The following is a 25,514-nucleotide window of genomic DNA, read 5'->3' as shown; positions in this document are numbered from 1 at the left end:
AAACTGCTTAATCTATGAGTAAAATACATATATCAGAAATTTATTTTAGATAAATATTTGTAATAATAAACAAAATAATTATAGAGGTAAAGGTAAAATAGAAAGAAAAAAAGGTTGATTTTGAAAATTTCTGTAAAAATTTATATCCTGATTTTGAAAGTTAGGTTAATTTGTTAAAAATTATAAGAAAACCATTATTTGCAATTGATGGCAAACAGATGCTAAGACTGCTCGATGGTGTATCTCCACTGCAATAGGGATCCTACTTCTATAGTTACATTCCAAACCCAAAGTTTATTTTATATCCCACATTATAGATAGCTAATGCCCTGGGTATTCTTTTAATGTATGCAGGGTCTTTAATTTTGTTTTTTTGTTTGGGCTTGTTTTGTTCAGATATATACATATATACACATACATATTTGATTTGGTTGTATTAACAAGTAACATAAAGGGTACTTCTTTCATTTGTTTTTTTACGTAAAAATTACATAGCACTAATGTAGTTATAGGGATTTTCTTGTTTGATACATAGCATATGTTCAGGTGGTGGTATGTTTGTAATAAAAATGGTGTTGTAATTCAGGTTTGTTAATGAAGTATCTAATGTCCCAAGAGTATGGCACTAATATCACTGGAACTGTATATTAATTCCCAAGAGTACAACACTGAAACAACAGGAACTGTACCTTGGCTCAAAAAGTGCAGTACTAAAATCACAGAATTATGCTTTATTTGTCATTTATATTTAGCTTATTTCCCACAGAGATGGGAAAAAAATTGCTCTAAACCTACAAGCAAAGCTTTGAAATGCCTTGAATTATGACTTTGACATAACAGGCTTTTGTCAGATAATTTTATCTTTGGAAAATTTTACATAAAGCAAGACATAGAGAAGAAAAATAATTTTAGTTTCCTACTCTGAGATATGGTATTTTAATATGCCATGTATATATATCTTTTTATAATTCTAAATTTATTCTTTGTTCAGTATATGTACTATTTTCACGTGACACATGGTTGAGAAAACTGTTAAGTGGATTTCATTCTAAACTGTTTTTCTTAATAGAATATGATATATACTATTGCCATGGAAGCATATTGATCAGAGATATTGTATAAAAATGTCAAAAGCAGTGTCTTTCAACATATATTTTGGTGATATCTATAGAGTATTGGTCCAACTGTGTTGTAATGAGAAAGACCCCTCATATGGGTAGCATTACTCACCCTAGATAAATGTAAAGCTTCTTGTATGCCAATAATCATTACATTTTGGTCAGTCCAGTCTGGATTGTCACATATCTTGGTATACCCAGGATAAGAGAAGGAATTACTGAGAAAGAAGGTATCCAATCAAGGTGATTATCCTTTGTAAATAACAAGTATTACATTGTCTTGGTATTCAGTGTTGTAATAAAGATTTTGCATTTTATTTTACACTTTGGGTCCAGTCTTGTCACTTATTTTAATTGATTCAATTTGTGAGAATTTTAGTATCATGGACCAGTCTTTGTTTCCTGACCTTGCCCCAGTTTTCCCCAAACAGGCAGAGTCTGTTCAAACTGACATGGACTTCAACTGTCTGTTTTCACCTCCTGATTTCTCTGTACCTTTCCCATCCCCTGCATGGGAAACCAATTCAGTCTTACACAGTTTTTTTGGAATTTGTTTCTCAGCTATATGATGTTTTATCTTTTTCCCCTATTTCTTAGGAGCCATGACTTTTCTTACAACATGACCAATTTTTCCACTCCTTTTTTGTTTTTTCCTCCTTCCCCTGATATTTGTGTTCATGCTGATCAGTTGCCTAAAAATTAAGTGATGGGATTAGCATGCCTCATACCATCATGTGATTCTCGTTTTGGACCAACAATTGTTAGGTTCGATGTTGCCACTTTGGAGGGCTGTTCTCGAATCACATGTCAGTGTGATCCATGCTCAGTATTCTTGTCTACATTTTACTGTTACAACTCTTTTGCAATGTCTTTCTTCTCTACTCTATACCTCCTCTCTGATCCTCTCCATAGAAATCTGAAGAGGTTTATGAAGTACTCTTTTCTTCTTTCTTCCCCAGTGGATCATTTGCCATCTTCATCTCTGGCTTTGTATACATGGGTTTTCAGTTGTTTGGACCTTCTAGGTTGTAATTCAGTTTTGGCTTGGATTTATTTGTCATAGACTTAAATTGGGGATTTACATATGGTCTATTTCCAAGTTGATGCTTTACTGACACAATCCAGGAAATACTAGAGCCATGGGTGGCACTGGTCCAAGAGCAATTTAACCTTACCAATGTTGTTGCACTTTTGTTTGTACCTATTACCATTTCCTGTTCTTCTCCTGTCCAACCCTTACCTACACCTCCATATACCCATATTAACTTGGTCTCATCCTTATCTTTGGTTTGTCCTTCTCAAAATGGTCATTAGATCCCCTTGTTTTTAGGAAGCTTTGCAGTCAGTGGTGTTTTTCCATGCAGATGAATTTGTTACAAACCTCAATCACAAGTTCCCTCTCTTTTGGTTGGTAGTTTCTCATACTCAGGCTCTCGCAGTTAATGCTTTCAACCAAAATTGATCCAACAAATATGTTTATTTGTCTATTCAATTATTTTTTTTAGATTATCTCTGTCATCCATACCACTTTTTGTTGGGCCCTTCTGATTACTCCTTATTGGTTGGCTCAGCCATGGTTTCTCTGGTTATAACACCTTCTACTCTCCTCTTCTCTACCTCTTCTTTGTCAACCTCAGTCTCTGGTCCTACATCCTGTAGCATCATGCCTAGCTTTTATCTGTATCTTGGCAAGGAAATCCAGTTTCTCCCATTGAGACATTTTCCATTTAGCTGGATCCATATGATCTGCTTCTGTGGAAGTATATCAGTGCAGGTGGAAAGTGTTCCACAATTGGTTTATAACGTTGGAACTCAGATGGTAGAATTTTTATCACTTGGCTGTTTGAATGGGGATCCTCATACACCTTCTTGTCCAATTATCAGGCCACTTTATCCTGTACTTTTCATTGTTTTCAATACTTTAGAGTTTTTCTTCACCTGTGCTCCTTCTGGTTGTGTGTCTCTCCCAAGCAACCTTTCTTCCTGGATTGGAATGTTAATGTAGAACTCCATTCCCTCACTTTACCTCTGTTTGAACCTCTTTCTTTGTGTTCCATGTTTCAATGTTTCCTAAAAAATATTTCCTTCTCTTAACCTATGGGCCTCAATAGTCAGATTTGTTTGCCATTGACGTTTCATGTACACTTTATTACCCTACCTATCTTCTCCTTTATTCAAATTGTTCCTTTTTACCAAAGACATTGTTGATTCAGGAGGGTAGCTTCTCCTTTCCTTCTCACCTTTTTCCCTTCCTTCCATTTTTCACTTTTACCCTCAACCAGATCGGGATAGAATTCTATGTCTGGTCAGGGCTCTTTGTTAGTATTTTGCTTGTACAGCTTCCTTCTGTGTCATTCATTCCTAACTTTTTATCCTCTGACAGTCTTCCTCTCTTCATGATCGTTCATCTTCAACCCTTACTAATTGGATCAGACTTTTGATCCAATTGGGTTACTAATCCTTGCTTTCTTCCTCTTAGAATGTGTTCTTGGTGTCTTCTCATGAAATTAGACACCTCATCTTATTCTTCACTTCTCATTTTCGACATACATTAGAGGAAATTCTACAATCTGGCATGTGGACTATGCCCAATATGTTCGTTTTCCATTATCTGTATCATATCATAGTTTATTCTCAGCCAAGTTTTCATTGTATATCTCTGACCATTCTTCAGACTTTGGTATGATTCTGACTGGTAAGTTTCTGTACATACTTTCTTCTCATTCCTCATTATATGGATGCTGTCCTGTGGTGAATGGTGCCTGACCTGACCAGGTATTCATTAACTTGAAATTTGCACTGTAAAGCCACGTCATCTCACACTTTATATATCATAGATTTAAGGTTCCTCAAGATTGCCTGTAGGTGAATAACCTAGCATAATTTTTATTCATAAAAATGCACATCCTGGACCATACTACCCATGGAATATATGGGTAAAGCAGAAGGAGATGACAGCCCATCCCAGCCATGTAGTAAATAACTTAGTATGGTCTACTTTTCAAAACAGGGTTTCATTGTCTCTCATTACACTGTTGCAAGTAATGATGTTTCTCCAGACTCTCCACAGCCTCTTCATACTCCTTTTTTCCATTGGAGTATGGGAGTCCTTACCACTTTCCAGTTCCAAGCCACTGGGGTGGTTGACTGTGGAGGCATTCTGCTGAATGGGTTCCACAGAAAGATCACTATAATTGTTCAGTGCAGAGTAGGGCAGTGGTTTTCTGCAGGTGTAGATGATGTACTGTCCTCCTCTTTGCAATATGCAATGACAAAGGAGTGATACCTCAAAATGCAGTTCACCTCTTTAATTGGGATCTCTCATCCTACCCCCATTTGAATGCCAATTCCCATCAGCATGGGTTTTGGATGTAGTTGACTTACAAAGTATTGCCAATTGTGTTCTAGCCATTCTACATCTGAAGGTACATTAATTGTTTTACCCAATTTTCTATTTATGAGATTGTGTTATATTTGATTTATATGGTTCAAAACTTGACCCCCTCCTTTTTCGCCCTTATCCTTTCCACATTTCACGGAGGGGCAAAAGGTATACCTCATTCAGAAGTGGTGCAGTTCTCCTCATCTGGTCTTTGGATCTGACTCTCTCATTTTCAAGGATTTCCTTCAGATGCTTTTGGGGAGAGGGGGAGGCCTATTATAATTTCCTCACATCAGTCCCTTCTATTAAATGTGGGATTCTAGCCAATACTGTGAGAAGAGATATATACTGTATTAGAAGTTATAATTTTCCTATACTTAAAATGTATTTCTGATCGGTACTTATGCCCTCTCACACTTCCTACCCTTCCTCCTTACTTTGCTCCAATGCTTGTCTTCTCTCAAACTTCAAAATGATAATTTATTAGAGGAGTATAGAGGGAGTCACATGCATCATGTGAGCATATCATGCTCCTATTGATGGAGAAGTGATGCTTGATAGTGTTGAAATCTTTCAATTCCAGTAGAGGGGGAAGTAGGTTTGTAGTTATAGCTAATGTGAGAGGAAGTAAGTACCTATTAGAAATACATTCTGACTTCGGAAATACTATAATTTTATTTTTTCTTTTTTTCTTTATTGCATCTGTTTAGCTCAAAGTGAGTTCTTTATTATAACTATATACAATAATGTGTTAAACAAACACAGAATCTATTAATTCAGTTTATAGAATTTAATGTTCAAATGTGTTATAAATGAACATGTTATTCACAACAATATTAACTTCTATTTCTAGATAGAATTTTAATACAGATAGAAAAAGTCTCACAGTTTTAAGGCAATGTTTATTCCTTTTTCTAAAAATCAGTAACCAAAGCAATTTATATATTAAATAATATAATAATAATAAATAATAGTGAAACATGAGAGTAGCTATATTTTATCATAAGTGTACTGGTACAGCTGTTAAGTCATTTATACAGTTGATTTATCTCTAATGACATTCCTAATATTTATTTGTGCATAAAATTGATTTTTCTGAAATAAATCATTGCATCCAGTATTATGTACATTTTTCACTTTGTGAGATCCTAGAGATATTAAGAAAGAATGAATGATTCATTGGGGTTGAATAAATTTGAGAGTTGTAACTTTTTTATTTTCAAGACAGAATACCTGAATCTATTACTTAATACAATATCTCCAAAACAACTTAATATTTGTATACATCTGTAAATTGTTTTGAGTAAGAAAAGTGGAGAATTGATTATTTTTTTTCAGGCAGTAGTAACACTGTATGCTATTTATTTAAAGCATCAATAATATCCAAAAATTATGTGCACTTCTAAATTTCTAGGCTGAAATAGATGGCAGAAAAGAAACATTTCAGTCTCTAAAGGAATTTGGCCACCGACTCCTACAACAGAAACATCCAGCAAAGGAAACCATTGAAGAGAGCCTGCAATACTTGGAAGAATTGCGACGTACCTTGACACAAGCATGGGAAGAGCAACGACAAATGTTAACACAGTGTTATGATTTACAGGTAAGTAGGACAACAGAAAGCTGTGTTTAAAGAAACAATAGCTACTATGGCATTATATTGTAGCTGAATAAAATGGTCCTGACACTGCAACAGAATTTTAACCAATTTATCTAGTATATTTTGGAAAAGAATGATTTCTTCAAAATGATATTAGTATATAAACTTGCTTTCACTTAAGTTTACATAATGAAAAATTAACATAACCTTTAATTAACATTGTAAGAAAGTGTACTACTTGTGAAGTCTTGTTATTGATTATTTTGAAAATGAAGTATAATTGTCAGTGTAACTTTATAATTAATTATAACAAAAATCTTCTACAAATATATTGCAACATTTTTGTTTGACTTCATTGATATTTTTCTTTGTGTTCAATGCCAGGTGTTCAAAGAACATGCTAAACAAGCAGAAACCTGGTTAGCGTCAAAAGAAGCATTCTTGAACAACGAAGATCTTGGGGTAAAGTTATGCATATAGTTGTAAATAGTAGCATAACATTAAATTATTTGGACTAAATAGTATTGCTTAATGAAGTTTGAAGAGAAATTTAATAATAAAAAAATCTCAAAATACATTTAAAACTATAATTAAATGCCCTCTAAAAGAAAAAAATGTTTTCCTTGCATTTTAACACTGATGCTGTCATCTGTAATTTGTATCTTTTTTTTTAGAGTGTTTTATTCATGAAACACCATCTGGGTATGTTAAACCCCAAGTGTAAAACTTTAGCCAATTCCAGTCGAAGATGTCGGTTTCAGTACCATGTTTTTCAAGTTGCTTTATTTCATGTTTGACAAATCATGGGGTAATAAGCAAAGTACATAAAACATTATTCTCTGGATTTTACTGTGTGAATGTGGGTGTAACTTAATATAGTAATTGCTTATTTCTGAAGAGGTTCTGTTTAGTAGTGGTTAATAATACTTTCAATAAGCCTTAGAAAATTTGCTTCCAGAAAAAATTACATGTGATGTATGTGACTTTTATTAATTTTCTATATTAGCTAAAATCATGTTGTATTATGTATTTATTTATATTAATCATTACATTGAAGCCCCCCAGTGGCTCAGCGGTATGTCTGCTGACTTACAACACTAAAAACCATGTTTCGATACCTGTGGTGGGCAGAGCACAGATAGCTCATTGTGTAGCTTTGTGCTTAATTCAAAACAACAACAACAACAAATTATATTGAAAAATTAACTTGAAACAGATATATTTTTAGGAAAGAAGTTGATTCACACATTTTAAGGGTAAGATATATCAAGTGGCAAATGCATGATCTTTACATGAATTAGGCTTAGCAATTTGAACCAAATGAATTTGTGATTTTTTATTATTTTGCATTTAAATTAGCAGTTTTAAATTTAATAAAGCCCATATGTTAGTTGTGAAACAGGCTAAATACATTCGTCTCAATAATGCAGGGGAAGCTGTGACATTCTCACAATTGGAATGTTAATACACCAAAGAGCCTTAAGTTTTGAATTCCAGTATAAATCATGCCTATAATGAGACGAATGTTGCCAGGACCAATCTTTTATGTGCTTTAAAGTGATTTACTTTGTAATTTATAGTGTCTGTATCTTTCGGTAATCTCTTGTAACAGAATGTATCATGTAACTAGGGTCAGGTGAAGTTATTCAAACTACCTGTATGGTAAGCTATTGCATACATTCACTTGGCAATCAAAGTTTTCTCTGGATGGTGAAACACCATAAAAGGACATGTGTTGAAGTAAAATTGTTTGAAAGTTCCAAGAAATAATATTCAAATACCAAAAAGCTTTGTTACTGTCATATCTACAGTAATGTTCAAATGTGCCTGTGCTGGACTGAACAAAGGTGATTACAAAGAGATGTGATAGTTAACAGCAAATGTATGAAGTTAATGCTGCTAACTTCATGTTTTTTGGCAGCATAAACAAAAGAGCAGTTGCACTGAAACATAAACATGAAATAAAAATACATTTATAAAAGGAAATGTTTCTTATATAGATACATGTGAAATCCTGCTTAAAAATGAAAATATACTTGTTTGTTTTATAGGTTTATATAGAAATATTATTTTTGGTCTTGTATATTACTTAAAACCATAAATGGAGTACATGATTATTAAAAAAATTAAAAATATAAAAAATATGCATTTTATGGACAATAAGTTTTTGGAGATTTTGAAATAATGTACTGAAGAATAATAGATAAAAAGTAGGAAGTCCAAATCTGAAACAAATATAATTTTAGTAATCATATCTCATAAGTGCCATTTCCTTGTGTAATTTTCCAAGACATGAAAGATCATAATGTAAAAAAAAAAAATTATTTAAGTAATAAGCTTTATATTTGTTAAACTACATGCATTTATGAAAGTTTTTATGAAGTTTCACATAATTTCATCTACTAGTTTTATTGTTGAAATGAAATATAGCAACACTTGCATTGGCTATGCAGAAATTAGTAGTTGGTAATAATTAGGTTATGTAGGGCCAAATTTTAAAATATTCCTGTATGCTGTAACCTGACCGACCATCTGAAATTGGGGCCAACTGAGAGAGTTTATGACATTATGACCTGGGAAATTTTTATTTTCACCAATTTCTTCCACTGTGCTAGTCCATTTATCAAAATTTGCAAACTATAAATTTTCGTAGCACCATATCATGGTTAGAATATTTTTTATCAGAAATGTATGTAGCCTAAGACAGTGTGGGAGTCCAACATGAGACTAACAATTGACAGTTCAGTGTTGATTGGCAAATGCAGTGAGGTTTAACAATATGGCTTATTTTTGTCCCTGTGACCTTTTCATGGTAAACTAATAAATACATGACTTAGCAGAGGAGAATTTACTACTGACAAGCATACATCAACAACATGGCAAGCACAAGTCTGTTCAGTGTATGAGTTTCCACAAATGTTCTTGCAGAGTGAGGATTAGGATAAAAAACCAAATTAATTCCAACTGGAAACTTATTCATGTGGAAAGAAGTAATTGTATATTCATTTGATGAATAAGATAAAATAGAAGAACAGACCATAAAATTGTCAACAACAGTCAATTCAACTTCATCCATCCAGGTCAATATCAACCAGCAAGTGTGTGTTGCAAAATAATTTGGAATTTCTATAAATGTCTTCATAGAATATATACTGATAATAACTGTATTCATGAATTAACATGTTATGTGTTAAGTAATAACAAAACTTGTGTTATTTCAAAAAAGTTTTTGACAATCAGTTTAAAAAAAAAACGTATCTACCTACCCACATTTTATATTAACATAGAGTTGTAGCAAACAAAAAAAATATTTTAAAGCCTGGCCTAAGTGTATCTGGTTATTTCCCATGGCATGTACAAGGTTTTTTTAAATTTTGTGGAAAAACGAATTGCAGAAGTTGGCTTTGAGACTTTTATTGCATGTGGACATTTTCACTTATATTGTTCACTGATTTCGGGAGAACAGAATATGAAAAAGTGGTGTGTAACTATACACTAGTATAACTGTAGTAACAGTTTTAAAAATTCTTGGTAAAGCTAAGATAATGTTGTTGTTTTTTTACACCCACAAAAATAAATCAACTAGTGTCAAGTTATCCCCCATCAGGTGACTTCTAACCATACAGAACTAAACATGACTGCTGTGTGTAGAGAATGTGACATTTAATGACACAGAGCTAAACATGACTGTTTTGTATAAAGAATCATTTTGATGTAAGTTTATCCATAAAGCAAACTGCTATCATTTTCAATAGTTTTTAACTGCAAATAATTATAAATACTTTTTAACACAACTAAATATTGTAAAACAATGACATGATAACCAACAGCAAAAGTTAACATTGTTGGGTATTTAGCAACATTTATGAACATTTCTTGTGTTTCTGGTGCAATAAATCTTTTATCATGGAAATATTAAACTTTGTATTTTTCTCTATTCTTCAGGATTCCATGTGTAGTGTTGAAGTTTTGATTAGAAAACATGATAATTTTGAGAAGACAATGGTTGCTCAAAGCGATAAAGTTGATAAGCTAGAAAAGTATGCTACCGAATTAACTGCTAACAAGCATTACAGCTCAGTTACTATCCAGGCCAGATGTCAAGCCATCTGTCAGCGACGAGATCGACTCAAAGAAAATGCAATGGTTAGACGCAAAAAGCTTGAAGAGTCAAAAAACTTACAGCAATTTTTACAAAATATCTATGAGGTAATAACAGTATTTTGTGTTTTTATTAAAGCATTCAAGTCATTAAACAATACACTAAATAATGTACCCTAAATAAAGATTTTTTTAAACAAATGCATTTTTTATTAGCATTTACAGAATTGAATACATTCAAAATATAATATTTATAGTTACGATGTCTCAAAATTTAAAACACAAAATTTTAACTCATGAAGAAACTTCATCTATGAATACAGTACGCTATTCAGGTTATGTGATTTATAATTATTTGTCCATTAGTCATTTTCTTGCATCAGATAGTTATGTTAAAAAGTTATTCATTTTTTACTTTTATAACTTTGAAGATTTCACATAGCACTTTATATTAAACAAACATATAAACAGTTCAAAATAAAAAAAGGCATTCTGGTGTTTTAACGTTTTTAATGATTTATTAGGTTGTGAAATGGATCAATGAGAAGATCCAGCTTGCTACAGATGAATCTTACCGTGATACGACAAACCTGCTTAGCAAGATACAGAAACATGCAGCATTTGAAGCAGAGCTAACAGCCAATAAAGGACGAGTAGATTCTGTCACACAAGAAGGGGAACATTTAATTGGTGCAGGACATTTTGCTTCCATGGAGATCCAGACACAATTGGCTGAGCTGGAGGCACTCTGGCGACAGCTTCTTGATGAGACAGCAATAAAAAAGGAACGACTTCAGGATGCATATTATGTAATAAATTAATTTTCTACCATAACTGTTACAAGATTAAACCTGTAAAGACCAGTTTTAGTCTATATAGTTTACAGCATATAAGTAGCATAAGCCCTGTTATAAATAAGTACAAACATCTTTTAACATAAAATTTACAAGTACTGTAAACAATTTTAACGGTTGACAGCAAAACAGTTTTTTGTTTCATAGTGCTATTTTCTGTATTTGACAACATTAGTAATCATTTTATGCACACACACACACATCTTAACCCTGTATTCATATGCACATTTGTACACATTAAGTATTTATACTATAACTATTAGTGCTGTATGCGTACCTTCACAAAATGTGGTAGAGTTTTAGTAATGATTCCAAGTCTTTTGTATACAAAAATTGACAATTCATAATGAAGTTTTTTACTATAGATTTGTTTGTGAAAATATCAAGTCTGTTTTATTACTAGTTTGAGTGATTTTATTAAAACATAGAACAGTAAACAAAGAAGTAAATTAAACAATTATCTCTTCTTATTGGTCCTTTTGTACTTGATTGGTGTTTCTCATAGCTTGCTAAGCCTTAAGAAATTTAGCATGTGGAGGATTTGAAATCAAATAATATTTTCAGGTTTTTTTATATATATACATATATGCATATTTGAATAACCAAAACATCATAAATTACAATATTGATACCATAGAATTCAATTATAATTTATCAAGTCTAATAATTAAGTTGTATTTCAAGCAGATTAAAGACTAAACCTACCTCCTTGATATTAAATCTTATTTCAAAAGAATAAGATGGTGTTCTAATACATGAAAATGGCTGAGAAAGTCATAAGGGGGACATTCTGAACTTTTGATTGGTTATTCGCATGTTATATACACAAGTAAGTATATATCAGATACCATTTCCAAAATTGGAAAGAGGTGAACGAGGCTACTGTGTTTGATTCAGTACGTGAGCAATATTTCAACATATGGAAAAGGTATTATTTTATATTCCAGCTTTTTAATATTGGTAATTTGGGTTCATAATTCATACAAAAGTATTGACTTTGTATTTTGACAATACAAACATTTAATTTGAACCAGTGCTGCATTCAAAATACCATGTGATGTTCAAAAATTGATGTTTAAGTGTTTTTCTTAATATTTACTTTTAAATTAAAAATTTAATATTGCATAATACTAAAATTTATATTATAAATCCACAGTTAGATACCAAATTTATTGACATAAGCTTATAAAACAGTAGTTCAATAAAATTTTGAGTGTAAGTCAAGAAACATGATGGCATGACCTTTTGACCTTATGACCCATAGTAGTAGGTTAAGCCTTATTATCAGCAGAAGAATGAGTGATGTAAGTATAGGTTATGAAGTGAATGATTTTACAGTAAATATTTAAAAAAGCAGTTAGAGACAGAAAAGGATTAGAATTTTTCCGTTTTGTGTCCAGGCAATACGGTTTATTAAGTTTTCACTGTTACATTATTTTCTTTACATGTATTGTGCAATTTTTTATTTGTAGTTTGAAATTGTTAAGAAACTGTGAACAATGTAGTTTTTCATCTATTAGTGATGGTAAAATTAAAAGTTTTTCACAAGCATATTTGGCATTTGACATTTTTTTAAAAAAATTTCTCCAGGCACTCCAGTTTAACAGAATGCTGGATGACTTGGATGCATGGATTGATGACTGTGAGAATCAGTTGCAGTCAGAAGATCATGGCAAAGACTTGACTTCTGTTCAGAACCTTCTGAAGAAGCATCAGGTATAATCATGCTTATTGATAAGTTACTTTATATAAAGTTAGCAAATACTCTTTTAAAATTGCTTGTTGGTTTTAAACTGGTTAGTTTCAACATATTGTGATGATTTCAGGTTTAAAGATGAATAAAACAAATCAAAGGTATAGTATATTTGTAAAGTTTGAACAAAAACAACACTGTATTTTACAGAACAGTTATTTTGTGTATTGGCAGAGTGGGATAGTCACTAAACTACTTGTTGCAATATATTACCACCAATTTAAATTATTTCTACAAGAAGCTGCAAGTTATTATTCAACTAGTAATTCTAGTGTGTAAATGTTAACCAGTACAAATTAGACATACTGATTATAATATTCGTACTGAAATATGGTAGTGCAGCGTACATACAAAATAAAGTACAATTAATTTAATTAAGAAGTTATTAATTTTTCCATGCATACTTTTTAATTAAATAACTTGTGATTTTTACTCCCTTGGCAAACAAAATATTATTTTTGCAATCTGTTTTTATATGTGTTATGTGTTATAGGAATAAAACATATTTTGGATTTATGTTTTGTTAAAAAATAATTTCCTGAATCATTTAAATATAACTAACTGTATTCAAACAGCTAGAATTTCTTGTAACATAACATAATCAACTATTTCTGGTACAGTTACTATTCAGAATTTGTCATGCTGACCTGTTTTTTCCATAAATTTGCAGTAATGGTGGTTGGTAATTTAGGTGCACCTTTAACTCCAAAAAATAAACCCAGCAGTTATAAAACCAAAAAAATCAGAATGGCTAGATTTTTAAGGTTTTTCACAGAGATAGAATTAAGACTGAATTTGAGTGGATAATATTTTTGTTGTTGTTGTTTGTTTTTTTCTTTCCAAGAGTTGCTTTTACTGATGTTATGGTCTTTTGTCGTTTGTAACCCTATGCAGTGTTGTTAATATCATATGTGACTAGTCTCTTGTTTAGAATAATTGCTACAAGTTTTTTTTTCCTGGTTTATCATATGTAACCACATAATTTACAGTTCATATCATATATGTACATTATTGTGACTAATATATAACTCTTTTTATGTATTAGATATATGTACATATTTGTAGTTGAGATACATTTTTCTCTACATTTTAAATACAATGTTTTATGTACCTTGTTGAATTTTCAATCTTTGTTGTGTAATAATATTAGATTGTTGAAAGTGGATAAACTTGTATATTTATGTGATTTACAGGGTAACTGTATAGTTTGTTTATATATCTAGTAACCTAGTCCTTAAGTACTATAAATTACACATTCTCACTTTTGTTTTTATGTTCATTCTAAAAGCCAAGTTTCCAAACCCCCTACCTGCCACTACTACCATAGTAAACTATGGTGTCCACACATTAACATTATAAAGAAGTGCTGAAAATACACACATAAGATTTACAATAAGTTATTATACATTGAGTTCCTAAAATAATCCAAAACTTTTGAATTATATACTAAGTTTTGAATTTCAAAGTTTCCAAAATCTACCTAAGGTTCACTAAAGAACACCATGATGCCCAGAGAACTTTTTAAGCAAAGAATTACTGGAAAAAAACAAGTAAGAAATAAATTACTTAAGTCATTTGTCTCCAGCATTTTAATTTTAAAACAACACACTAGTTGCTTGAATTATATATATAATTATTGCAGTGTGAACTAATTCAGTTAAAGAAACTGCAAAAGTTACAAAGAAGCAAGTACCCTATAACCACGTTTATTGAGAATCTACCTGAAATCACATACAATCTCTCTGATCATGTTTTAACCAGCCCTGAGAAATGTGTTTTGTCACACGGTATAAACTTTGCTATCACTTCTGGGAAAGTATACTGATTTCTTTGCAAATTTTGAAAAATTACTAACCACTGTTAAACCATTATCTATTGGGACTAAAAATGAGTATACCTTTGTTAAATTTGTTACAGAAATATCAGGAATAGCTTTATCTGGATCCTTTGCTTTGAATAATCTAAAACATTTAAATGATGTATTGTTATCAAATTTGATAAATGAAATGATGCTGTCAGTCTCAACTGTTATATTTTACAATTTCAGATAGCCAGGAAATTGAATTTAGAGGTTAATTAAATATTAATATGTATCAAATTTATGATATTTGCTGAAAAGCTTGATACACAAAATTTTCGTTCTTAATGCAAATATACAGAGATGCCAACCATTACGATTTGAGCATAATCATTACGATTCTGGTGTATACATTATGACTATATGCTCATACAGACAAATATTATGACTTGTTGCAACTCCCAAATTATTATATATTATATAGGCCTATATAATGAAGTGATAAATTGTTCCCCCATGGCTTGAAAGGGGTGAAAAGAAAATTTCTAGTGAGATACAAATAAATTTTGATAATAAATAAAAGACATAGTCCAAATGGCTACTTGCAATAATCATGTTTGTGCTTGAAATAATAAAAAATATTTGTATCTCAGATGTCTACCAATAGTTTGAGTGCAGTGCTTCTCCATACTGGGCATGTGGGGGAATCCATAGTTACGTCATCAGTGCTTGTCAGCCAATCAGCACTCGCGTAGATTTCTCGTTTTCTAAGTAGCATAGAAACATCAATGCGATTGTTCACAAGATGGAAAAAAAGAGGCCTCGTTCACCAGATTGTCTTGTTTCTGGCAAATCTAAAAGGACTAAAAGTGTGAAAGGGCCTTGTCTACAATCATTACGCTCAGTCATTTGAAATAGTTGGCATCTCTGAAATATACTTTAATATACAAATAACAATACAATTTATAATAATGGTTATTACTAATAGTTTTTACAAATGATGGTTTATATACAAGAGTGTTACAAACAGTACTGTTTTTTTGTTTTTTGGCAACAATAATTAATGTCCTTATAAAAATACTAACATCCAAATTTAATATGCTAAAGTTGAATAGTTTGTAAATCTATCAATGCTCTTGGTCCATTTCTGTAGTTTTCTTATTAGTACATATTAATCAAAATTATAGCTTTATTGGCCTAATAGCACACTAATGGTAGCTGACCAATAATATTCTTCTTCTACTGTCTCTCAGCTAGCTGTTTTTTATATGATTCATGCGAGTTTCTTGAAGTTTCAACAGTGTTCAAAAACAAGCTAGCATTTTTGTGAAATAGATATTGTTGATTCTTACTCTCAAGATTCTTCTACAAATTTGGAGAGCAATACACTGGTTTCATTGGTTCCAATGTCATCAAACTAAAAAGTAAAATCAATGCATTCTGCAATCAGGTTATCCCAAAATCAGTGTAAGAGAAATATCCAAATGGAACAAATAGATACATAATTTTTTCCTGTTTAAATACTAAATACCTCCTTAAAAAAAAGTATTTGTGTCCTTACTGCAGGCAAGTCTGTATTGGGTCAACAACTCAAACCTTAGCATAACAGCCCTTTCAATAACTCTGGAATTTACAACAATCTAAATAAAGATTGTAGTGAAAAACCAAACAGTGAGCATTCAGAATAACAGACTCAGTGAAAGATTGGATGTTAAGAAATAAAGAAGTGTTCCTAATTCATAACTTACAACTTGAGCTGAACAGTCAAGTAGTTACATTCACTGCATCTCAAACTATGATCAACTTATCCTCTCTGAGATGGGCAAAAAGTGAAAACTTTATCAAACAAACAAATGTCACTATCTAATATAGGAAGACAGTAGTTTCAAGTACCTATTTAAATGGCCCAGCATGGCCAGGCAGTTAGGACGCTTGACTCGTAATCCAAGGGTCGCGGGTTTGAATTCCCATCACATCAAACATACTTGCCCTTTCAGCCATGGGAGCATTATAATGTGCAGTAAATCCTGCTGTTCCTTGGTAAAAGAGTAGCTCAAAAGTTAGCAGTGGGTAGTGATGATTAGCTGCCTTCAAAAACAAACAAACCTATTTAAAAATTCCAGTTGTGGAGAAATATACAGACACTCTAGTTGGCACTTGTCCAGTATGTCTTTAGTGAAATGGCCTGAATACTCCATTTCATATTGCAGCTGTTGAAGTATGAGACCATGTAAGATGTACATTTCTCTTCCAGATAGAGATTATTCTCGGTTATGTTGCATGGGTCAGACCCATGTCAAACACAGAATTGTTCAGGTGTTTTAACAAAACATATGAGAAGAAAGGTGTTGAGGAAAATAAAAAGAGAAATAAATTTTACATAAAAATAAAATAATTTAATCTCAATTTAATAGGTATTTAGATTACAAGATTTGAACCTGGTAAAAAAATACAGTTACAAGCACAAATTCTGCAATTGAAGCTGTTACTGTTCACATAGCTCTTTACAATAAGAAACTACTAAAAATACTGGAAGACTACTAAAGCTACTTTTTTATAATTCAGTCTATTAGGCATACAAAATGTCACCCTCCCAGCCGTGGGGGCGTATAATGTGACGGTCAATCCCACTATTCGTTGGTAAAAGAGTAGCTTAAGAGTTGGCGGTGAGTGGTGATGACTAGCTGCCTTCCCTCTAGTCTTACACTGCTAAATTAGGGACGGCTAGCACAGATAGCCCTCGAGTAGCTTTGTGCGAAATTCCAAAACAAACAAACAAACAAGCATACAAAATGTATCAAGCTAACTTTCTAGGTCAACTGTATTTTAATGTTAATTGTTTAAAATAGATACAGTAGTTAACTTGTTTTAATTTAATATGTAGTTTAATATTTTGCTCATTTCATGTGTTTGCGACAGTATATTTACACATATGTTGCTTACGTAGCTTCTTGAAGTTGACATCAATAATCACATAGAAAATATTGAACAAGTAAAGGATCAAGCTGCCAACTTTTGTAACAACAATCACTTTATGAAAGATGAGATTAATGAGCGATCAATGGCAGTTATCAATCGGTAAGTTAAGATTTCTTGTTTCTGAATTAAAACTTTGTTTCTTGTATATAGGCAGGATTTAAACATTTTAGTAAATGAGATAAGCCTAATTTATTTTCATGAAATGTAATTTTTCAAAGTGTGTATTGCATTTGGAAAGTTTTTATGTACACACAAATAAAAGTGAGGTGAATTACTTACACAGATTAGTTTGAAATCATAACATAGTCATTATAAGAAATTATGAAAGAAGTTTTATTCAGTTTATTTCTTTAATTCAATAAAAATTGTAAAAAATGACTCCATGTGATCTTTATAGCTTTGACAGTTTGAGATACCAACACAATGATTACTCAGTAAAACTTATTGCTTGTTTAAAGTAACTGTACAAAATAAAAGCCAGATTTGTTACACACATTATATCTGTGAAAAATTTCTAGTTTCCCTCCCATGAAGAAACCTTAAGTTATTCCTCAGTAGAAATAAAGTTTGTGTAACAGAGTGTGTTGTACCTTTGTGCATGTTTTTGTAAGAATTTTGATATTGTTCCAACAGCTATGAATCTTTACATGAGCCAACCCAGATTAGACGAGAAAATCTTGAAGATGCCCTGATGCTACAACAGTTTTTCAGAGATGTTGAAGATGAACTTTCCTGGATAAGTGAAAAAGAACCTTTAGCTTCATCTGCAGAATTAGGTACCAGTCTTTCTTTGGTACAAAACCTTCAAAAGAAACATCAGGTTTGTTGACTTTGTTCATGAACGTTTTTAAAAACTAGCTATGGCTTTCATCATATTTTGAAATTTGCCTGCTTATACATAGTATGACTGTATTTAACTCGTTGCTTATCCGGTTCTTATCTTTGACATTTTGAATGACATGATCTCTATTTCCTTTATCATGATCAATATTCTATCTATTAGATGCTATATGGTTGCAGATATAATATATATATACATATATATCTTAATTATTCAGAATGAAAACCATATAAAATGAAAGCACAACTTCAGATGTCAAAAACATTGAAAAATGCATAAGATTTTATTAACAATCAAATAAAATTCCTCTGAACATTCATTCATATGAAAATATTTTTATATAGCTTGAGAAACATCAAATAATTTAATGAAATGAGTTTCGGTTTAAGAAAATGACATTAAAACTAATTTTGGTGTATTTCAAACTAAATCTTGAATAAGAATAGACTCATTAAAAAAAACAACTGACTTTTTGTTGATTATTTGAAATGCTGTGAAAAATGCTCTTCACAATATTGTAACTGAATTATTCTATACTGAAGTACATCTTTCTCAATGATAATAAAGTTAAGATAATTACTAACATCTTGGATTTTTTAAAATAAAGTCACATTTTATTACAGCTTCATTTAATAATTAGAGATTGAACTATAAAAGCAGCCTGTGGTGTAGTCATATTACAAGTTGACAATACCAGAGAGAAAATCACAACATGTAATGTTATGTATGTAGCACAAACATGTTTCTATGTCTTACTAAGACTCTTAGTAATGTTTGAGATAATAAAAAGTTATAATCAGTCAGAAGTGTTTTGTTTAATAATCTCTAGTCTTTATTTATGGCTTTCTTTCTGTAGTTTAGTTAAATTAGTACATTTTGATTCAAGATTTAATAATGGTGCTTCTCTTAGTAAATCATATTTATAAAAGAAATTTTCTTCCACAACAATTTTACCATTGTCATGTATGTGAGCTTCCTTTTGTATTATATTAAGCTCTGATAAAATTAATCCTACCCTTAGAAAGGCAAAAAGGCCCAGCATGGCCAGGTGGGTTAAGGCATTTGACTTGTAATCCGAGGGTCGCAAGTTCAAATTCCTGTTGCACCAAACATGTTCACTCTTTTAGCCATGTGGGCGTTATAATGCGATGGTCATTCTCACTATTCATTGGTAAAAGAGTAGCCCAAGAGCTGGCGGTGGGTAGTGATGACTAGCTGCTTTCCCTCTTGTCTTATGCTGCTTAATTAGGGATGGGTAGCACAGATAGCCCTCGAGTAGCTTTGCGTGAAATTAAAAAAAAAAGGTAAAAAACACCATCTTTAAACATCAATGCTCAATGAATGTAATACTTTTTATTTAGAAGACCACATCTTATTAGGTAGTGTTAAATAATTTTTGTTTCATCATTTGAAAAGTGAAATTATATTTTGAACGTTTCTACAAATTGTACATTCCAAATCTGTTTCCCATGAAGAAAGGTTTACTTTTTGAAAGTACTTAGGTTATAGGGTTTTGTGTTAAATAGATTTTTGGACCTACATGTTTTTCTAACATCATGAATGTTTTGTTTTATATATTATCACCTTTCCTGTTTCTAAGACATAAAAGAGTTAAAGTCTACCATATATTTTGTGATTTATGACCAAAGCTATAGTGGACATGAAACAAGAAAGAGATTGACATTTGTTATAATTATCATATCTTATAACTTTAAGACTTATATTCAAAGGAGAAATTTTTTAATTTTAACAATTTTTGAATTTTATAGGCACTGGAGGCAGAAATCCATGCTCACGAACCACTAGTTTCTGCTGTAACCAGTAAAGGCCGTCACATGATTCGCAGCAGTCATTTTGCTGCAAAAGATATCGAGTCAAAGCTGCAAGAGCTACAGTCACAACTTCATCATTTAAAAGATTTGGCTAGTATTCGTAGACTGCGCCTTCAAGATGCTGTGGAATCCCAAATGGTATATCTATCAATTTTTTGAACAATTGTTTCTGTACAATTTAAACATATATTTAAAAAGCAGAAAAATAAGATTTGTTTTTAAAAACTAAAAAATCCAAATTTGAAGTCGGTACATTAAACTCTACCATTTCAAAGCACAGACTAATTATGATAAATAAATATTTAAGTGTAAGCTAAAATAAAACATTTCACTTAAATATAAAAATGAACTAAGTGACTGAAGGTAACTGAATATTTAACATCACCCCTCTTTCCAATATAACAAGCATTCAAATCAGCCAGCCTATTCTTCATGTAGATGTAGTTTTTTGCATCTTACACTTGTATATAACTAGCTAACAAAGTTACAAATAAATTTAAATCAAAGTAAAGAGTACATCATCAGATAATCCATTTTAATGTTTTGTGATTCATATAAAGAAGAGATTCTGATAAATAATGAGTCAACTCTTTGCTGTGAATATTTATAATTACTACCACTAATAATCGGTCATTCAAACCTTATCCTTATATTCTCTCTAGTTATTTTATCCAATTAAAATAATTCCAAGAATTTAAAGCTTATTGTCATACTTGAGATTTTGACCAATATTTTTTGTGTAGTAAGGGAATGAATACTTTAAATCAGTGTTTCTCAACCACCAATCTATCCCAGACACCTTTCCTTTGGGATTTCTTAAAAACAAACAAAAATAGACCAACTATTCACATGTAAATCATAATTTTTTGTTGTACTTGAATTTTGGTGATCTGCAACAACTTAGCAAGGCAGTAAGCAAGCAAATATCTGGTATCATAAAAGTTGGTGTGGATAGGTGATTAGGGTGCTTAACTTGTAATCTGAGGATCGTGGGTTTGAATTGCCTTCATTCCAAACATGTTTACCCTTTCACCCATTAGGTGTTATAATGTGACAGTCAATCCTACTATTAATTGGTAAAAAGGTATTCCAAGAATTGGTGGTGAGTGACAATGACTCGCTTCTTCCCACTGCTAAATTAGGGATGGCTAGCATAGATATCCCTTATGTAACTTTGCATGAAATTCAAAAATAAACAAATCATTAAAGTTGAGAATCACTGTTTGAAATGCTGCTTTGAATTTTGTTAATAAGTTGTGTAATTACTGAAATACTGCAAAATTAGAAACAAATTTCATATTATGTTTTAATTTTATGATAGGAAGTGCTGTGATGAAAATAAAAGTTACAAAATGATTTGATGTGAAATTAAACTATTTATTGAACTGTATTTGATTGATGTGCTATTTCATTTTTTTTGTTAATCATGTTTTTGTAGTCCATCTACATTATTTTAATAAGTTTGAACTTGCCATTATCTTGGATTTACAGTTTCTTTAAAACCATTATCTCTTTCACCTTTTGTATTTCTTGTCCTTTAGTTTTACACTGAAGCTAGTGAAGCAGAAGCCTGGATAAGGGAGAAGAGACCTCTTCTCACAAATCCAGATTTGGGTAAAGATGAAGATTCTGTGCAGGTAGTAATTGAAATTATTTGTATATTTATTTCTTGATATTCTTGCAATTAGGAAATTGGAAATCTGTAGATATTTATGCACTGTAAGAACCGGATTGATTCATGTTTAATATAATTATTCCTGGAAGTTTATTTTTTATATTTTTGTTGTTGTTTCAGAGTGATAAGTATTATTACAGACACAATAAGTGACTAAAACTTTGTTATATTAAAGGTTCCGAATTGTTTTAGTTAAAATATTTATTGGACATATATTTCTGTGAAAGGTAAGGATTGGTTTTGTACATGATATTTGTATTCACCTCATACTCATTGTTAGCATTAATTAAAGGACAAAAAGGAGCTTCTGGTCCATTTAGGCTGTACCATCCACTAAATTAAACTAAATGCTAAAAACTCAAAGCCAGCCTTTGTCACTGAAATATTTATAAAGCTTTCCTTTACTCACCTTTAAATTAACTGCATCTGCCACATCCATTAGAAAAATAGAACTGTGTAACTGATAAAATAGATACTTTGTTTTCACCCTTATCTTACCATTTTTACAGTTAAAAAGGGCCTAGCGTGGCTTGGTTATGGTGCTCAATCACAATTGGAGGATCACAGGTTTGAATCCCCATCACATCAAACATTCTCACCCTTTCAGCCATGAGGGTGTTATAATGTTACAGGCAATCCCACTATTTTTTTGTAAAAGAGTAGTCCAAGAGTTGACAATGGGTGGTTATAACTATATGCCTTCCCCCTCTAGTCTTACACTACTAAATTAGGGGTGGCTAGAACAGATAGCTCTCATGTAACTTCTTTGTGCGAAATTTAAAAACCAAAACAATATGAAAAAGATGATGCATTGGCACTATCAACTGATTTAAAATTCTTAAGCATCTCAATCAGAGTCTCTTTAACTTCAAAAATCTTTTCCTGTACTCATATGACAACCCCTTGATCCTAGCCACCAGTTTAGTAGCTTTTCTCTCAACCTTTTCCAACAATTCAATGCCCTTTCTAACTTAAAACTGATCACAGAACTCCAAATGTGGTTTGACAAGTGGCCTAGACAATGACATTATAACTTCTTCAGACCTGTTTTCAGTATTTCTGTAAAAAAACTAACTCAGTTCCTAATTACCATACCACTAGCAACATCACACTACTTAGGTGGTTTAAGAAACTAATGAACCAGAACACCAAGATATTTTTCTTCTATAACACTATTAAGATTATTCTCATCAAAATTTTACTCATAATCCATATTGATATATCCCACTTGCATTTATTATAATTAAAGATCATTTGCCATTTATTCACTCAACTCTAAATAATCCAAATCCTTATGTAAAGTATAACAGTGACATGGTCCTCATAGCCAGTAACACACACAAAACATTATCATCAGTAAATGTAAATAATCTATTGACCATTCCTTCATCTTTATGTAAACCAAAAAGGACAAAGGTCCTAATAATGAGCCTTGAAGTACATCACTCATGACATTTACCCATTGAACTCTGTATATAATGACCCTCTGTTTTCTTCCATCCACCCAGTTTACTATTCAATGAGCCAGCCTCTCACCCTACACTCACAGAGATAACATTTTTTACAAGCCATTTATGTGGCTTCTTATCAGTTGCATATTAATAATCTAGCTACACCATATCCATCCCTATATTCTCACTAACATAATCAGTAACCTCTTCAAAGAATGTCAAAAGAGTAATGAGGCACAATTTTCCCCAAGGAAAATCTTGATATGTTGAATTTTGTTAAATGACACTTCAAAGCATCTTTTACCAGACATTCAAAAATGTTTCCCATCACTAATATTAAACAAATAGGCCTATAATTACTGGAACAGTTTATATCACCTCCCTTGAAAAGAGGAGTCAACTTCTAATCGTTTAGCACTATTCAAAGACATAAGAAATAATATAAGCAAGTGACTCGTGTCTTCTGTCATCAACTGTTTTCAAAACTGTTGGGTATATATTATCAGGCCCCAACGTTTTATCATTCTTTAAATTTTTAATTTTTTTCTTATCAAGCTTGAGATTATTGTAATTATTTTGTTCAAGTCTATTTCCATCTATTATCTAGAATGAGGAACACTGCTTAAATCTTTATTCATAAAAATGAAGAGAAACATAGAATTTAATAGCCTAGCCATCTCATAATTATCCCTCAAAGGTGGTGTTCCCATCCTAATATTTTGCTTACCATTAACCTGTTCAGTGCCATAAACGAGATAACTTGTCCAAGCCGATCGATAACACAGTGCCACGGACGAGGTAATTCGTTCTCAATAATACCTAACTTCAATGCTAGATGTCAGAACCATATATGCATTTGACCTACTTACAAATTGTTTCACTTTCGATCCAAAATGGCGTCACGAAAAAAGTTACAAAGTGAAGAAGCATTAGAGTTGTATTGTAGCAGCTGAAATACTTGGCAGTCAACAGGTTAATGCATTTGAAGAAATCCTTACAATTAATTTTACAACTTTAGCCAACCTTTTTTTTTATATACTTTATGATTTCTTAATTTTTATTTGACTAAATCTCTTTTTAACCCTCCAAATCTATCACTACAGTCAGTTTAAATATCTTATAATGCTTTAATATTATTCTTTATATATTTCTTTGTAGTGAGCCAACTTTGTTTTTTATGTGCAGCCACTCTTATTTGTCTATAAAGAACATGCCTATCATAAACATCTGATAAGAAACCCAAAATAATTCAGTTTCCCATTTAACAGTAGATAATTTTTGTCTCTCTCTTGCTTTTTTGAAATCTGGAATCAAAACCACATTATTCTGTATCTTTGTATATGGCAAAACATCATTTCTAACTAAGCAATGATTTCTTACATTCAGGTGCTCCTTCTCTCTACTCTATCAGCCATTTCTTTATTAGAAGTTAATAATAAATCTAAATTTAGAATGTTCCTAGTAGATTTCCTAACCAGTTGTTTAAAAAGAACATCCTGAACAGTTTCAAAAACTTTTCTTCCTTATGGTTTTACTCTTAACATTTCTCAATCTGTATGCCTTAAATTACAATATCCTCTAATTATAATATAATTAACAGATAAATCTTTTATCTCCCTGTAGAATTTCTTATTAATGTACATATTTTTCAAAAAACATATATTTCCAATAGATACTTACCTCTCCCACATATTAACTTTCCCCAGTTTTATGCTGCTCTCTGAATGCACAGTTGTTCACTCACCATTAATCTTGAGGCTTGTGTTTCCATGTGCTATTGCTGCACTGTAGCATGCAAATATGTGTTTAATAATTCTCCACCAACAGGAGTGCAACACACCATCTTAGTGCAATTTACACCCTATATACTGATTGTTCAATTGATGCTTTGAGAATAGGGAAGAAAAGATATACCAAAAGCTGGGAGGAATGTTGGAAAATATCTATCAGAAGTACATTTTCAGTGTTGGAAGATGTTAACTTCAGGTACAATACTTTACCTCTTTCTACATGTTAACTAGACTTCCACATTGAAGTAGTGGAGGGACTGATGCTAAAGTTACCTAAATGAGTCCTTTTCAGAATGTGCTTGAAGAAAACTCATGTAGTGTATTATTCTATACCACACCC

General features: G+C 31.6%; 1 protein-coding gene across 1 annotated transcript in view; it reads left to right on the top strand.

Moving 5' to 3' along the window:
• kst (spectrin beta chain, non-erythrocytic 5 kst) overlaps positions 1-25,514 on the top strand; it is a 215,225-nt gene that overhangs the window by 164,500 nt on the left and 25,211 nt on the right. Inside the window, exons 59-67 of the mRNA XM_076503684.1 lie at positions 5,915-6,103; positions 6,485-6,562; positions 10,046-10,309; positions 10,726-11,010; positions 12,646-12,771; positions 17,554-17,684; positions 18,219-18,405; positions 20,196-20,396; positions 21,800-21,895. Coding sequence (XP_076359799.1) covers positions 5,915-6,103; positions 6,485-6,562; positions 10,046-10,309; positions 10,726-11,010; positions 12,646-12,771; positions 17,554-17,684; positions 18,219-18,405; positions 20,196-20,396; positions 21,800-21,895 — 1,557 coding nt within the window. The remainder of the gene's footprint in view (positions 1-5,914; positions 6,104-6,484; positions 6,563-10,045; positions 10,310-10,725; positions 11,011-12,645; positions 12,772-17,553; positions 17,685-18,218; positions 18,406-20,195; positions 20,397-21,799; positions 21,896-25,514) is intronic.

Source organism: Tachypleus tridentatus, chromosome 6 (assembly GCF_004210375.1).
Source record: "Tachypleus tridentatus isolate NWPU-2018 chromosome 6, ASM421037v1, whole genome shotgun sequence".
In the NCBI taxonomy this organism is placed as follows: domain Eukaryota; kingdom Metazoa; phylum Arthropoda; class Merostomata; order Xiphosura; family Limulidae; genus Tachypleus; species Tachypleus tridentatus.
Note: the sequence above shows the minus strand (reverse complement) of the source record. Positions and strands in the feature narration are given on the sequence as shown.